General features: G+C 35.7%; 2 protein-coding genes across 2 annotated transcripts; both read right to left on the minus strand.

The window, feature by feature from the left end:
- Nucleotides 1–4,473: 4,473 nt before the first annotated feature.
- On the minus strand, nucleotides 4,474–7,035 carry LOC143534985 (serine/threonine-protein kinase BIK1-like). Its single transcript, XM_077029345.1, has 5 exons — nucleotides 6,804–7,035; nucleotides 6,312–6,565; nucleotides 6,022–6,157; nucleotides 5,812–5,948; nucleotides 4,474–4,815 (listed from the first exon to the last, which is right to left on the minus strand). The coding sequence occupies exons 1-5, from the start codon at nucleotides 7,033–7,035 to the stop codon at nucleotides 4,474–4,476; spliced, it is 1,101 nt and encodes a 366-aa protein (XP_076885460.1).
- Nucleotides 7,036–7,065: 30 nt separating this feature from the next.
- On the minus strand, nucleotides 7,066–17,623 carry LOC143534987 (putative serine/threonine-protein kinase PBL28; the record flags this gene model as incomplete). Its single annotated transcript, XM_077029346.1, has 3 exons — nucleotides 17,331–17,623; nucleotides 17,010–17,252; nucleotides 7,066–7,840 (listed from the first exon to the last, which is right to left on the minus strand). Coding segments are annotated over exons 1-3 (1,311 nt in total), but the record flags the coding sequence as incomplete, so codon positions are not given.
- Nucleotides 17,624–17,827: the final 204 nt, after the last annotated feature.

Here is a 17,827-nt window from a genome sequence, read left to right on the forward strand (position 1 = left end):
GCCGGAACCGGGCCGAGCCAAGGGAAGAATCGGACTGATCCGAGAGTGAGAGAGGGCGACTAGTTGCGTTAACAAGTTAAAGGAGATCCAAACAAGCCCAAAAAGGTATGATTCTTGATCTTTGAAGTTTAAAGATCCAAGCTTTTTAGTGTTTAAGTGACCGAAAATGGTCGGGTAGCGTAGCGGGTGATATTGAACCACAGCAAGGGTGTTAAAATCGCTCGAAATGCCGATCAGAGACTGAAATAGCGGCTGCCTGGGCAACTTCTCCTTCATCTGGGCAACTTCGCCTTCATCTGGGCAACTTCGCCTTCAACGTGACGAACTTCGCCTGCAAGCTAAGTTCTCCTGATGAACTTCGCCTGCAAGCTAAGTTCGCCTGATGGCAACTTCGCTGTAAAGTTAAGTTTGCCTGATGATAACTTCGCCTGAAGCCAAGTTCGCCTAAGGTTTAACTTCGCCTGAAGCCAAGTTCGCCTAAGGTTTAACTTCGCCTGAAGCTAAGTTCGCCTGAGGTTTAACTTCGCCTAAAGCCAAGTTCGCCTGAGGTTTAACTTCGCCTAAAGCTAAGTTCGCCTAAGGTTTTAACTTCGCCTAAAGTTAAGTTCGCTTAGAAAATAAATTAAAAACCTAATGAAAAATGTGTTAAGACAGTTAATGGAAACAAAATTTTTCCAAGCTGACCTAGCAGCTCGACCCCAGCCAGGGGCTCTGCCCCTTGGACCCTGCTAGGGGCTGCCGCCCCTAGACCCCGCTGCCAGGGGCGCTGCCCCCGGACCCCCGTTCGTTGTGGGTCATATGAAGATAGAAATACATTATGAGAAGTGATAGTTAATTGATACGTGTAACTTGTTCAGTCAGCCGAGCTCAGTTAAAGAAGGGATTTACAGCTATCAGAAAAAGAAGCAGAGTTCAGGTGAGTTTCTAGCCCCATTCCTTGTTATGTTTTCGGGGCTGTGTGCATACTCAATATGTTTGTTAATACACTTATCCTAAGAGATAAGTGTATGCCTTATATGGATAATGTGAAATGTATGAATGATTGCTTGATGGTACGTGAACGATCTTCGGATATTGCACGTACTGTCAGGTTGCAGCGCTAAGAATAAGGTAAGTATGTTATGTATGTTTATGTGTATGAACATGATAGAGATAATAGAAGAAAGAAATGATAACGTATGGTTGTATGGTTACGAAGAGGGTTCCGAGCCCTAGTAATACTCGAGGAATGTAGGGCGTATTGCTCTTTATAACGTAAGATATGAAAGTAAGTTAATACAAAAGAAAGTAAGAATGTATGGAAGTAAGAAAGTATGAATGAAAGGACATAATTTTATGTGTATGTCGTGTATGGTATATGTGATAGATACGATTGATTGCTTGAGGGTACGTGAACGATCTTCGGATATTGCACGTATCGTCGAGGGAAGTGATTAGCTCCTTACATGGATAATAAATAACAACTTATAGATAGTGTTCCTTCAATGGAAAGTATAGTGTTCCTTCAATGGAAAGTATAGGGTTCCTTCAATGGAAAGTATAGTGTTCCTTCAATGGAAAGTATAGGGTTCCTTCAATGGAAAGTATAGTGTTCCTTCAATGGAAAGTATAGTGTTCCTTCAATGGAAAGTATAGGGTTCCTTCTATGGAAAGTATAGTGTTCCTTCAATGGATAGTAAAGTGTTCCTTCTATGGAAAGTATACAGAGTGTTCTTCCTATGGAAATTATATATAGTATGGTAATGGTAAGGTTCTTTTAATAGACATTACGTGATGATCCTCCCATGGATATTTATACGAGGTTAAGGTAGAAATGTGTGTCTTCGGATACGTTAAGAAATATATGAGAATAAAATTGTATGTTGCCTGATTAACTAGAACTCACTCAGCGTAGCTGACTTTTAGTATGCACGCAGGTGAGCTGATTATAAGGTTAGCATGAGGATGACACACGGCATGGATTGAACGGCTGGCATCTGAAGAAAGAAGTAAAGATGTTTTAAATATAAAGTTTTGTGTTATGGTATCATAGAAAGGATTTAATGTTTTGTAACAAATGATTGATGTTTTATATTCCGCGAAAAGTTTTAATAAACTCTGATTTGAAGAACTGTGTTTATGAGTAAATCCGACGCTAAAGTAGGGCTACCGGGTTCGGGGCCTTACAGATTGTTTCTCATTTCCATATTACCTTCAAACTTCTCAATCAGGGCATCCTCATCAAAGTTACTTTCAAATGCCATAAGCTTAGGAGGTTTATTTGTGATTCCAGCTTCATTCTCAAGCATTAGGTAACTTTTAACAACTCAGGATCGTGTGACATCTTGTTTATAAGATCATAATACAAATTAAATAGTCTTGAAGAACAACAGATTCTATGAAAACGCAAGTCTAAACGAATCGAGTTGAATAAAAGGAATTGAATCAAATCGAATACAATGAATCGAGTTGAATTAAAGTGAATCTAATCGAATAAAACTTAATCAAATCAAATATTGAAACTTGATTCGATTGATTTCAGAACTCGATTCGATTAGTTTTGGCAAACTCGATTCAAAATGTTTCAAACGTCGATTCAATTAGAATTTTCAGAAACTCGATTCGATTTGAATTTCCAGATACTCGAATTCCCCCTTTTTCGTACGGAGCTTATCCAAACACACTTTTATCTAGATTTTCAACTTCATACACAATGAGAAACCCGAAGAATAACTTAACACCGTTAAACACAACTTTTAGCCGATTATCAAGCTTGCAAACACACCTATGGAACCCGAAACCCACTTAGAACACTTGAACACTTCTTGTTGTATAAAGCACACTTCACAAACACTCAAACAAGACCAAAATTCAAGGTTGTGACCCAAAAACCTCAACTAGTAGAGCCGGAAGCTCTGATACCAATTGTAGGTCCAAGATACGGGATCAAACAACAATGTTCTTGGATCAATCTCACACCAATAGCGGAAATCACTTCTGTGTAACCGAGATCTCGGATCTTGTAAGAGTTCGGTTATTTCTGAATAAGGAAAAAAAAGAGAGTTGAGAGAGAGTTTGTGAGATGTTATGGATAAGATTTTGCGAAAGGTTGTTTTGCATAGGGGTGTTCTTCGGGTTATTTATTCATGTTTCGGGTTGTTCGGGTCGGGCTGTTCAGGTTTGAGCTCAAAGCAAATTGACCCAAGTACCAACCCAAAGAAGGTCGGGTTGTTCGGGTTTTGGGTTGAACGGTTCGTGTTAATTCGGTTTGGTTTTAACACGCTAAAAAAAATTCACCTTTAACAAGATCATAAATAAACCATAGTTCAAACCTTTATAAAACCATAATCAAGTCAATTTCAACATACAACCATATTTAACTATAACAAAATCCAAAACTTAATAAAAATAAAATGTTTGAAACATAAAATTAACGATAAAAATGCTGACAACAATTAACTTCTAAATGGTTTTCACTCTTCATTGTGTTAACTCTTCATGGTTGTAAAGATACTTTCAGGTTCGCTCCTCCGCATCTAATTCTATTGTAGAAAACACCAAATCATATAAAAAGTCAAATAGTTAGATTCAACATGATTAAATATTATAAAAGTATTAAAATTAACATAGCTTTATCAATTTGTTGATTTTCATCCCAATCTTCTTCGCCACTCAGTTTGTTGTTTGACACTATACCATTTCGAATCCACTCTAGCCAGTTTTGCCATCATATAAGACTCTCAACAATCTTAGGAGTCAAAAAACTCCTAAAAGGGTCTAAAACCCTCCCGCTAGTGCTAAACATTGACTATGAAGCAACAATTGACACGGGAATGGCAAATAAATCTCTAGCCATTAAGGATAAAATCAGGAAACTCGGGATAAAAATCGGGAATATCGGGAATCTCTGGCAATTAAAATCGGGACTATTGAGTTATTCGGGTTATTCGGTTCAACCTGATTTTGGATATTTTAACCCAAATACCAACCCGAATGTTTTTCTCGTGTTCGGGTTAAGAGTTATTCGGGACAGGTACATTCGGGTCGGGTTATTCGGGTCTCAGGTTGCTTCGGGTCTGGTTTGTTATTCGGGTACAGTTAAAAAACACACCCCTGGTTTGCATTTGCATACCTTCACTATTTATAGTGAAGGTATGCAATGCATACTTTCTTTATATCAGCCCAATGGGGTTAACAGTACATGACCTCGGGCCTAAACATACATAAGACTAAACGAGAGCTAGCATAATACAAGCATTAATAACACAAAATAATACAAAAGACTGAATAACAAAACATGGCCCAACAAACACATTCTTCATCTCTTCTTTACCGGGATGCAATTGTTGCTGCCTTGGTGCCATCCGACCTGTAGTTCTCTTAGAGATCATTTTTCAATTTAGATAGATTGACCAAATCTATATATATATATATAGTTGGCGATTGCTAGAGTTGACCCTTAAATTGACCCGTTAACAGCTCTAGATCTGTGGATCAAGCAACTAGCTTTTTACTCCTTTGTATCAACTTGTCATGCTCCTTCAAGATTGTTAGCATCTTTAATTCTGAATCATCATCATTGCACATTTCAAGACATAATCGAGCAATATGACTCAAAGACTCTTTCCCACTTTGAGTGAAAAAACCATCAATCCTCTTTACTCTATGTAAATTATAGAGCCTTTCTCCTGTTACGACCTCTATAAATATCACTTCATAACCCGAGGGATCACACTGTAATACTAACTGTACTTTGTCAGTATCTAGATAGGCGCATCTGTGATGACCATTTACCATGTAACCAACATCATAATCTGAAAGCTTTGTAGTGAAATCCTGCAAATTTATATTTCGTGAACTAGGAGTTAAAAGTGTAATTGCGGAAGTTGCATATTGCTACTTTTGTCTCCTATGTTAAGTATTTGTCTGTCACTAATCCGTCTCTAATTCATCGTTTAATTTGACAAAGCCACCTGCTGTTGAAACATTTTGGAAATACGCTAGTATGGTTGAGACATTTATCCTGATGTTTCACAAGTGAAAGGGGTTGATATTGTCAATATTGTTGAGATAAGGTTAAAAGTTGGTTATCTGAGTTGACTTGTTTAGTTTGTTTTCTAGGTCTACTGGTTTTGGGTGTGTTTATTTGTCTAATTAGTTTTTGAGTCATAATAGGTTTAAGTTGGTTCAGGTTTGAATACCAGCTTATGTTCTAATTTGCAAGGGTTCAGTTTTGAGTGGGTTATAAAAATGTGTCGTCGTGAGTTTCCACTAAACAAAGTTGCAATTTCTTTTTCACTTCTGTGTATCAATCTATATTTATTCGCGTGTGTGATACGGACCAACAAAGGTTTGTCGGTAATTCCTCGATGAGGCTTGTCTTTAAAAAGGGTGTTACTACCTACACTGAGGGCTTTGTTGAGCTGAAGGTCCTATGATATGCACCGTATAAGTTTTCCTTATTGGCAAAAATTTACTCGCATATCTTTCCCGGAAGTTGATGCGATCAAGATAGAGAAAAATTACAAAGTTCACAAGCCTTTGGTTCTATATGAATGATTAAGCATAGACCTTTACATACTGTTGTAGACTATTAAAAAAGCACGCAAAAATCCTTCAACGTCCTTTGTGTGCGTGTGCTACGTTGAAGGGCAAAGGGTTTATAATTCAAGTTAATTAAGCTAAAAATGCCTACTTTTCTTAGCTAAAAAACACAAATAATGGGTTCAGTGATATCGGTTGTGTTGGAATGTAAATTGCATGAATCATAGGAGATTAAGCTCACTCAAATTTTAATTACAAATAGGGGAAGAGCTAATATATAAATTATACCTCATCTAGCAATATCATATGCCTACCAAGCCAGGATTGACCAACTCCTGGCCATGTCTTTTGCAAGAAATCAATAGCTCGAGCAATTCCTACTACGATCTTCACCTTCTTAAGTAATGGAAGTCCTGCTACAGCTCCTACAACCCATAAAACAGGCATTAATTTACCAAACATGTATGATGCATGTCTGAAGTTCATTATGCTGATTACCCCTTTGAAGGAGATCCTCAAATGTTCCTCTACGCATGAATTCATGCACAACGTAGAGGCATCCGCTTTCCAAGCAGTACCCTATGAGCTTAACAAGGTTGGGATGGCGAACGCCATTCAACATTTCGAGATCAAACTGCATTCAGTAGTGATGTACAAAACAAAACCTTAAGCATTGTATTAAAGTGGACTCATGCATCCATATAAATTTGATAACCACTTAGGAACTTTCGTGTAGCTTCAAATAAAAATGTTAAAAATACTCCTAACTCAGGTATTTCAAGACTTACAACTTTGTAGCGATCAAGTTTCTTAATGGCAACGGGCAATTTAGTAATACTCACACTTGGGGAATATGTGAAGTTATCGACCCAACCTCTGTAAACCTTTCCACAACTACCCTCACCAAAGAATGCGGCTTTTCCAAAATTCTTCGTAGCAAGGTTCAATTCATTATATGTGAACATTTTTAAGTCTCTAGTCATTAACTCCTGCTGATTCATGTTGTTTTCAACGCTCTTTGGTGAACTTGTACCACTTTGGTCTAATAATGTGAACAGAAAAGGTAAAAAATTAGAGAGTCAAGAAAAAGAATTCAACAGGTGAAATCCCTAGAGATCAGTGGAACAAACAACTTTGAAGACTTGGAAGACCAAATCAATGGCTGTATAAATAAATGGATATGCTATGACCATATATATAATAATTTTCTTATAAGAGTGTTAGATAGTTATGAACACGAAACAGTGCATATACAACACTAATCAGAAGTTCGCATATACCGGAGTTAGAAGCAAAATATTTATGCATCTTCCAAGGGAAACTCATTATGCCTGACGATTGGGCAAAATCTTTGGATTTCTCCTGTAGTTCCAGTAAAGCCTGAAGTAAGGCCACTACCTCAGTCATGGCAGGCCGTTGTTTTGGAACAATGTGCACGCAACGACCAGCAATTTGAACGAATCGTCTTAAACATTTGGGAGAAACTGTTCCCATGATACTTGAATCAACCATCTGATTTAGTTTTCTTTCTTTTACACAATTTTGAGCCCACCTTACCAAATTACATTTGTCTTCCCCATAGCGTTCGTCTACCGGAAGCCGTCCGGATACCAATTCAAATAGTACAACCCCAAATGCGTACACATCTGTTTTCCTTGTTAATTTTCTAGTATAGAAATATTCTGGATCAAGATACCCAAAAGTGCCTTTAACACTGGCTTCAACAAACGAAATTGATTGATTGGTTGGGCTGATTCTGGACAACCCAAAATCTGAAATCATAGCCGCCCAGTTCTTGTCTAGAAGAATATTTGAACTCTTCATGTCCCGGTGTATGACTCCATTTTGGGTGCCAACACCGGTGTGAAGATAGTCTAAACCACGTGCAGCACCTATGGCTATCTTGAGCCGTGTCATCCAACTTAAAGGAGTATCCTCTTTGTGTAGATGATGGTAGAGGGTTCCATTTGGCATATATTCATAAACAAGGATCATCTCCTTGTTTTCATGACAATAACCAATGAGAGACACCAAGTGACAATGGCGCAATGTAGAAAGCATGTCGATTTCCGCTCTAAACTCAAGTTCCCCTTGGTCGGACATAGAATCCAACCGTTTGATGGCCACAGCGTGGTCAGTTTCCTCACCATATATTTGACCTTTGTATACTTTTCCGAATCCACCCTTTCCAATGACTAGTTCATCATCAAAGTTTTTGGTTGCAGATTGAAGTTCTGCTAGAGAAAAAAGGCGACATGGATGACTCGAAATCATTGAAGACGACTTCTCGCTCTCTCCAGTTGCAGAGATCGCTATGCTATTTAATATTTTAGATTCAAAGTAGTTGTGAACTCGTATATAATAACATGGGCGGCTGACTATTTCTATGGAGATTGGAAAAAGTCTCACCAGGAGAAGGTGTGGCCAAAAAAGTAAACGGATTATTTATTGAAACGCCACGGCACCTTTCTGTCTTTTATTGTTAGTGTGGGTGGCTCAGGAGTGTTGTAAATTTATGCATTATCTTTTTTCTTTCTTTCTTTTTTTTAAACTAAAATCCTTTTAACCTCTGTTGTCCAAGATATAACTATAGATGATCGATCAATGAAAATAAAAAAGATAACAATTTTTAAAAGGGTATGAGTTCTTCATTGATTTGGAAGGTATATATAGAGTATAGACCACACAACATATTGGTTCATGTATTTTGATATTAATACTAATTACAACTTCAATCATTCTATAATACATAAATATTAAAACTAATTAAAACATAGATGTACACTTTAACATAACTAATCCCAATACTTTACATGTGAGAAATTAATTTCTAAAAACCTCGCATTTGTAAGCAAATTCACTGCATTCAAAGGTACAAACATTATACCAGGTCATTGGTTTGTATTAGCCTTGCACGTGAGTAAATGCAATTTTGGTGTTTTCTTAGTTAAAATGTAATGCATCCTTTTATGTCTTATGGTGGCTATGAAAATTCATTTAATATATTGATTTATTCAACTTTATTCAATTATTAAACTTTAGCAGCCCTTGGAATTTTTAATTAATTTGGGTTCGTTTAGTTTTGGTATTGTTCACGACGCTTTTCTTCATTATTGAAGAAAAAAAAAAGAACTTTCTTGCTACATATAACCTAACAAAATTTTTCAAGAAAAAATAATAATAAATAAATTTTCTTCTTTATTTTGATTTCTTTTTTTCTTGAATCAAATTTATCCACCAACAATCACCCCTTATTCCCTTAACTCTGAATTGACCTGTCAAATCTTGACACATTTATTTTTGCAACACCAAAACATTAAGGAAAAGACACTCCAACTAATGTTGTTTGGTTTAAGTACATAAATCACCTTGATATGATTGTACTTTAATGACGGTGTATAATATTATGTAATGATTATATCGAAACAGAACATAAGCGAGCAACAAGCTGCACCTCAAGCTTTAGAGGTAGTAAAAACCATGTAGAGCAGTTATCGATCACTCTCTTGAGCTGTGTGAACCGGTTTAAAGGAGTATCAGATGTGTGTAGATGATTGTAAAGCGATTTAGTCGGCATAATAAGTGACTGTGGAGCAAGATCGAAAACTAATTTTTTTTAGCTCTAAACTTAAGTTCCCCTTAGTTCATCATCAAAGCTTTCATTTGTTCAAGAGAAAAAAGATAATATGGACGTGCTGAATTCAAAGATGCCAAATTTTGTCCCTGTCCAGTTGCTTGGTTCATTACAAGCAAGGGTGGTGTCTATTTCAATATTGACTACAAAGTCAGTCAACTATCCTTCATGACTCTTAATAGATGGATAAGTATTGACTGAAAAGTCAGTCAAGTGATCCTTAAAGATAAGTCTTAACTAATGCTAGACATTGGATTTCCAAAAGTAATTTTAATTTAGTTAAAAATTTTTATAATAATTGGAAATAGCAGTACGTCGCCATTTGTGATGGTCTAATTTGATGAAAATCAGTATTTTTATTTGTTTGATCACGCCTTCACTCAATTTGTTCCATATCCCCAAATCGTTGTGAAGATTAAATGTCATATTTTGATCTAAATAGGATTTAAGAATGATGGAATATAATTTACTTAAGAAGAGAAAAGTTAAAATGCAAATGGAGAATAAAATAAGAAATGTGAAAAGAATTTTTAGAAAAAGAAACACTCAGAAAATATTTTCAAAAAAAAATAATAATAACTTAAAATATAAATAAAAAAGAAAGAACTAAAAAAACTAAAATGTTCCACTCATAATTCCCGTTTTTCATAAAAAAACAACAAAAAGATACAATGCATAGAAAAAAAATACAACGACGAAAATAAACAAAAATGATAAATAAAAAAAGACATAATAGATCGCAAAATATAACACAATACCGAATAAAATATAACACATTATCAATAAAAAAGAAGGAAAAAACACATAATTAATGACGAAAATAAACAATAAAACGCAACGATAAATAATAAGAAACAAGACAGAATTACAGATATTTCCCTATATGTTTTTTTAAAATTTCAACGATTATCCTTTATCTTCAGAATTGACTTTATTTGTACTTTACATTTCAAAATGCTACATCCTTTGTCCATTAGCCCTAACTTAGTTAAACTTTCTCGTTAAATATGATCATGTGCAAAACAAATGAGGGTAGTTTAGTAATTTTATACATTTATAAAAATAATACAAAATACAATCTTAAATATATATAAACGAGATCTTTAAAAGCTCTCTGGTTGCTTCCTACATTCTCTCAAGTCACCAGATTGTTTTATTTGTAAATGGAGGCTTCTTGTGAATTTGACCCGAATTCGCGAGTATAGGTCTCACCAAACCCAAATAGCCCTTAAACGGGTTATAATATCTCATTAAATTAAAAATTAAATGCACCAAATATTTGATATGAAAGTCATATAAAATTTGGATATACTAAAAATACTATAAAATAGATAAACAAATCATTATCCTTACAATCCGTTGCTGCTATTAAAATGATGGAAATAAAAATCACCCCACGACAAGTTTTTAATACAAACATTACCTTTAAGTTTCAAATGTATTATAAATAACAATATGTAACATTCTCTAAATTTTTATACTAAACAATTAAACACGACGCACATAATTCCAATCCAACAAAACCCTTCTTCGATTCTCCGACTCCAATACTCCAGTGGTTTCCTTCCACATCCCCGGTAGATGCAACCTTTTGATTCTCCGATCTACCTCTCCGCATCTTCGATTCTGGTATATTAAGTTAATTAGAAGTACCATACATTTCGTTTTTGGTATATTAAGTTAACTAATTTTTATCCACCGTATTACGGGGTTGTTTTACATTTTTTGTTTATAATATTTATATATTTTTTGAATTTTACTTTAATTTATTTAAAGAAGTTAATAATATATTTAGGATTTGATGATGAAAGAATTTCACAAATAAATAAGATGTTATAACCCAAAATGTATGTATGAAGATGGGTACGACTCTTATAGTTTATGATTATTATTTTCAATTTAGAAGGTGGAGTAGCAGCAAGCAATGGTGTTTGGAAGCAATTATCGGTGAGCAATAGTGATTGACGTATAAACACGCATGAACCCAACCCAATGCTTTGATAGACATTAAAAGTTGCACAAAAATAGTTCAAAATTAATTAAAATAATACAATAACCCAACAGTAGTGGTTTTTATCATAGTTCATACTCCACATGCATTTTCTATCCCCATTAACAATGGACCGCCCTTTCCATAATTGCCTATACATCAGCGAAATCAACATTAATCATGCCCGGTGTCTGAAAATTCACACCAACTCATTTAATTTGTAAATAAAATTACCAAAAGGGATATTGATAACTTAAAAAAATGTTACGGATATTATCTCTGAGATGCCACAAACACCTGGTCTTCTAAGAATATCACCAGGCAAACTAAAAGCTTTTGTTATAGGTTTAGACGGTGAAACCGCATTTGTCATATAAGCAAACATCAACGTCAAACCGATACCCTTTTGAAACGACTCATTTTGACCCCAGCTAAACAAACATCTTTTAAAAACCAAACTGATACCATCTTAAAATGGCCTGTTTTGACCAGAACCAAATCGACACCTCCTTAAAGCGCACCCTTATGACATGACCATGCCGATAACTTCTTAAAGCATCCCCTTTTGGCACGAACCAAACCGATACCTTTTTGAAACTGCCTATTTTGACCCGAAACATACAGGGAAAACCAAATAATAAAACCGAACCAATATGAAAAACCAAATAACTGAAACCGACTTAAACGGAATCAAACCGTTATGATGGTCCGGTTAACCAAAAGTTCAATTATAGTTACGAATTTGAGTAAAAACCCTATAGCATACCTGTCAGGATAGTCCCCTGAGTATAATGCAATTAAACAGGTATGCCATTCGTGTAATTTTTTCAAATATACACACATAAGTACTGGCAGCCTTCTGTAACAAGTAATATTGAGCTTTCAGTTTTTTCACTATACAAGTCTTGTACAAATTTTACTGCACAAACTGCAATAAGAATGCAAATTTACATCTTTTAACAAAATGCAGTTAACAGAATAAAGCATGACCGAAAGCATATCATAAACCCTCTTCAAAAAATAAAATAAATAAAACACAAGATTATAAAAAAAGCATATATACGGAACATGTGAAGGTGAAGAGCTTGGTCATATACATCACTGCTTTTGCCAAAACTATGTGCCAAAGTAGTCTGTCACACCCCAATCTATGACGGAAATGTTGGGGTGCGAACCGTTGGTTCACAGCTCACAAGATACTATCATACAATAAAGAATATGACAATATCTATTAATTTATTTATTTCAAATTTAAGTGCAATGGAAAAAACAATCCAAAACAGGTAAATAATCCCACACAAAATAAGAATATAAATAGTCTTCGTTTTATTGCCTAAGGTCCTTCTAAGCGTTCTTCACCATAAACTTCAATTCAACTGGTAACCTACATAACCGTTGAAAATAAAGTAGATTTTGTCAACACTAGGTTGAGTGAGATAATCACCAGTTTTCATTATATAATAAGTATATGTAAATAAGCAAAATGAAATAAATGCGAGTAATAATCAATCAAACCGTGAGAAAATAATGTGTCAGTTGACCGTTGCCATGCGAGTGGGAGTTGGCTACTGTGACAGTCGTATGATCATACTATAATGTGATAAAGTAAGCACTTAAGCAAGTAACAAATAACATTTGATCGAATACACATAATTAAGGCGTTTGCTAGTTTGTGTATGTAAGTAATATAAAAGTAAGCATTAGTACGCATATGTCCCCAAAATGTTCGAAAACAGTAAAATGAAGGGGAATGATATATCTCACCATATTGTTTAGGCGATGTGAACAAAAATAAGAATAAAAGGTGATGAAAACAAGCGAATCGTCCTCTAACGCTTCATCTGAGATAAACCAAACGAACCTGAAACTTTGAGACATATGACTACTGTTAAAACCAAAAACATTGCCGCTAGAATCGTTCCAAACGGATGTCTAGAACTCCGGTTATGAGAAAATTAATGTTTAAATGAGCTGGTACTGAACAAAATCCGAACAGCGAGTCGGAATTCGAGTTTTGGTCAGTGGCCTTAAAATATTGAAACAAAAATAAAAGTCTTCTGGACCGAAAGTTGGTTCCGACAGAAGTGTTAGAAATCGATTGATCAAAGTTATTGACCAATATGCCCTTAAACAAGTCGGAGTCAAATTAACCCGTCAATTCCCCTCAATCTCCATATTGACTAAGGGTTATTTACAAGTGAGTAATAATGAACCATTCATCAGTTAACAACTTACCCGGATAATGCTTGAGTTGATGGGAAATCGGAGTCAAAGGTCGGAAATCATCAAAGTCAAACAACAGTTTGTAACTTCGAGTAATATAGCAACAACGAGGGTGAAAATGTCGGTTTAATGAAGGTGACGGCAGGGAGAACAAAATTTCAGTAACATCTAGAGTTTGGAGTTGTGGTTTGTTTATATAGGCAGTAGATCAACTTGTAGAACAAGAAACTAACTCGTTTTGGTAATTGGATAACATATTGATAACGAAATCAGGTCTTGAAATCTTAAATATATCGCTGGGAATGCAGAGATTGAACATGGACACTTTTCAATAGTAGATTAAATAACTTGTGGCTTAATTTTCATGATTTAGGGTCGTTTAGGGGAAGTTTTAGCATTAAACGATAATCGAAAACCAAAATGGCTGAACTGGCCTGCTTCGCGCCGCGCGAAGGATTTGGTTCACTTCCTTTGCGCTACTCGAAGGAAGGGTTTTCATTAGCTTTTGATTTTTGGCAGTTTTAGTCCCTGAAATTCCAAAAATTAATTACTAATAAATGCATGATTTTATTGATACGAAAGATCCGAATTACATTCCCGAATTGAGTAAACAAATACGAATATGAATATGAATACGGAAAAACCGAAATGTTACAACTTTCACATGATACAGTTTATTGTGACAACATCAGTTCCATCTACTTGTTTGGTAATCCGGTTCAACATCAACGTACCATTGAGCTTGATATTCACTTTGTGGGGTGAACAGTTTCAAAGTGGTCGGGTTCGTATTTTGCATGTCCCTTCCCAACATCAAATTGCAAACATCTTCGCCAAAGGTCTTCCACGAATACTATTTGATGATTTTCAAGACAATCTAAACATTTGACCTCCTCTAGCTTTGACTTTGGGTGTGTAATTGAATTCATATATAATAGGAATTTGAATCATTATATAATAGGAATTAGATTCGCATTATTATTCCTTGAAAATCTTATCTTTGAATGAAAGATTGTATTGTAACCTATATAGGGGGGGGGGGGGGGGGGGGGGGGGAGATGAATGAAAAATTAATTCAAAACAAATATTCTTTCATTTATATGTATGGTTTGGTATATACACATATTTTGAGGTGTATGCGTGGATTACGGATGATCATATGTGAAATTGTTATATATAACCCACTGCCATCAAGGCCGTGATCAACGAGTGAGGTTTGATCAAGTTAGATCAAAACTGTTTTGGCGTTCTATCGATCAAGAGCTAAATAGAGGCAAGTTCAATCATTAAATGAGTACAAGAGTTGGTCAAAAGCCAATGAAATTATGTGTACTGGTGATTTCCATTGAATGATTACGGGTTCAGCAAAAGGATTGCATCGGAAAAACATTTTTCAACAACGGCGTAAGATTAGAACAGCGTCGAATTCAAGAGCCAAGTGGGATTTTTCGATTGTGTATTACATAGCAGTTCTGTTGTGGTTTTCAAGTTGGAATCTAAGTAGATGGCAATTTCTGAGAATCTATCTTTTGTGGTCAACAAATTAATTGAAAAGAAAAAAAAAGGAAGGTGCTCCTTGTTGAATATTGCGATTAAAAAAGAAGAGTAGGAAACACAAAACTCAAAACAAAAGTTTATTGTCTTGTATGTGCTGCGACTGAAAAGAAAAGCAACAATATTTCAATGTTTGATTTTATACTTTGGTTGGTACAATAAAGTTGGGTTTAATAATTAACCTTGATTGTTGCTTGGGTTGGACACGTTGGTTAAATTCAAAATTCTTTCTTTTATTCGAGTTGAACGGCTTATGTCTTGACCATAGGTTTAATTGGTATTTTGGATTGATTTGAGAACCAAAAAAGATCAACTAAGACTACTGTTTTAGATGACAATAATCACAGCTAGATGAGTGTATATGCAAGTTCATATGAACTAGGGAATGGTTGCGACAATATCGTAGAGGTAGTATGGTTTGGAATAGCCAAAATAACATATTTATGGGTCAAGTGGAGTTCCAGGATATGATGTCCGATATGAAGGGGACCAAGATGGTCATCAAAACTAAGATGGTCAACATCATGAGTCGAATCAAATAGGTGAAAGGAGACAAGTTTGATACAAAGATCCGCCTATTTCCTTTCGAAAATTAAGGGTGATTGTTGGTAATTTCTTACTCCAATCACATGTTGGTGAACTTGATGGACTAATATTGACAAGGGGGTTATAAATGGTTATGTTACGTAATTGAATTGTAACTAGAATAGGTAACAATCATAAAATAATCTGTTCATATGCAAACCTTACACTTGAAGTAGTCATGAATGGTTTTCCGTTGCCACTGCATCTTGAATCATTCAATTCTTGAGTGGAATCTTGAAACCATGGAAGACCTATTATTTGAGAGGTGTTAATAAGGTGGAGAATGGCTCCAAAATCATCCGTGGTGGCTCAGATATGAAGATGTCACAACCTTGGGTAAAAACTAGCCTTGAATATGGAAAAAAAGCACCTAAAATCGATGATGCGTCAGACCCACCATAAGTTATGGTAGTCCACTGTAAGCTACGGTGGACCCATCCCCTACGGTACTTGCTCTCTTCCTTAAGGTAGCCTCTACGGTGATATTTGTCCAGCCTCCACCTTAAGCTACAATGGAGCCACCACAAGCTACGGTGGAGGTAACATCCAAATCTTCATTTTCTATTTTCTTAATGCTTGATCGACGTTTTGACCTGGTTGCTTCCTTGTATCCATAACTTAATTCCTCATCATCTTGAATGCTCCAAATTAGTGTCTTTAGACTCTGAGCACCTACAATCATAAAACCAATCAAAATAATAATGTTCAACAGATATAAGCTACTAAAAAGTATAATGTTAGACATTAAAATCACATTATTTCACCCACACATTATCGATTGGGTCCAAAACTAGTTTTAGGGATCGAGACTACGAACTAGTATATTAACTAGTTTTTGACATGTGTAGAGCCCACTTGATTTTATAAGTCTTTTGTATTTATTAATTGTCGGTTGTATTTTGTGCTTTCATTTATCTCGTTATGTGTGTTTGGGGTGATACGATTGTAAAAAAGACCATTGGGCCATAAATAATGGAAAGAATGCTTGGATTTCTCACCTATAAAAGGTAGAGCATGCACATGCATAATTAATCTTTTGGCAAAAACCTATTGCCACCAACTTTCTCTCTCTCAGCGTTATCTTCTTAAACTTTCCTTTTATAGCAAATGTAGGTCCACTAGGGGTCGGATCTAACAACTAATCTTCGATCAACCAACTTATTGCTAGCGGAATATCACACTAAGGCACCTTGGTCTCAGATCTTGTAGTTTATTTTCGGCTTAGAGTGAGAGAACAAGATAGAGTGAGAAAGAGATAAGATTGACAAAAGGCTTGGTTCTCATAGCATGCTTCCTATTTATAGGAAGCATGCATGAGAATTATTTCCATTTCACTAAATGCCCAAATGGGCTTCTTTACAAAGCCTTGGGCCCAATAACATACAAATACAAATTACAAGCCCAAACATATACTACCAATACAAAAGACTTCTAGATATACAAAATGAGGCCCAACAATCTCTCTCTAGTCTTTAGTATTGGAAGCCGTCTGTGTCATACTCTAGAATGCCGTCTTGGGGTAGTGGAATCTCAACAAGTCTCCTGATGAACTTGTTGAAAGCATCAACTATCCTGTCGGTGTTTTGACGGCCTATGTCTTCAACCGTGGGTAGGGTTGAGTTGTAGAGCTTCAAAATATCTTCCTTGCAGAGCCCCATGAACTTGTGCTCATCAAACACTCTCAGATCATGCATCGTCTTGCAGTGGATGACGGTTTCTCCCGTTGTATTGTCTAGCTCCCAACTGGTAAAATCATGGAGAAGGTTTGGAAGAAATTGTTCTCCATGATAAACGATTCAACTGTATTTGGGAGCTGAATACCTCCACATTACTCTTCTTTTTCCAGTGTCCGGGTCAATCTCTCTCGGATTCTTGAACTTCCGGCCTTTATTCCCTTCAAAGTTAGCATAATTCACCTTTGATTGATGCTTCAGATGATGCGTCACCCAGAATTCTGTAAACAACTTCGTATAAATGGCTTGGTTGGCAGAGATAGCATACTCCAAAGGTGATTGCCTGAGTCCTTTGATCATAGAGGTAAACACCTTGTCTTTCTTCTTCTCAGACAACTCAAGAGGACAAAATAGATTATGCAACGAAGGTGTGGGTTCCATCTTTGTGATCAAAGTGTGATAAGAAGGCGTGATTTGTTGGGGATCTTTGAGGAATAGTTAGGGTTTGAGAAAAAAGTAGAGAGAAAAGGTGAGAGTGTATTGGTAAAGTAAAAGTGAATAGTGAAAGATATTTTGAGTTGCCATTTATATAGGGTCAGCCTATCTCGCGATAGGGTCAAAACATCGCGAGTATGCACCGAAAAT

Source organism: Bidens hawaiensis, unplaced genomic scaffold (genome assembly GCF_021521415.1).
Source record: "Bidens hawaiensis isolate Kalapana, Puna unplaced genomic scaffold, B.hawaiensis_p1.1 tig00010383_1, whole genome shotgun sequence".
Taxonomy (NCBI): domain Eukaryota; kingdom Viridiplantae; phylum Streptophyta; class Magnoliopsida; order Asterales; family Asteraceae; genus Bidens; species Bidens hawaiensis.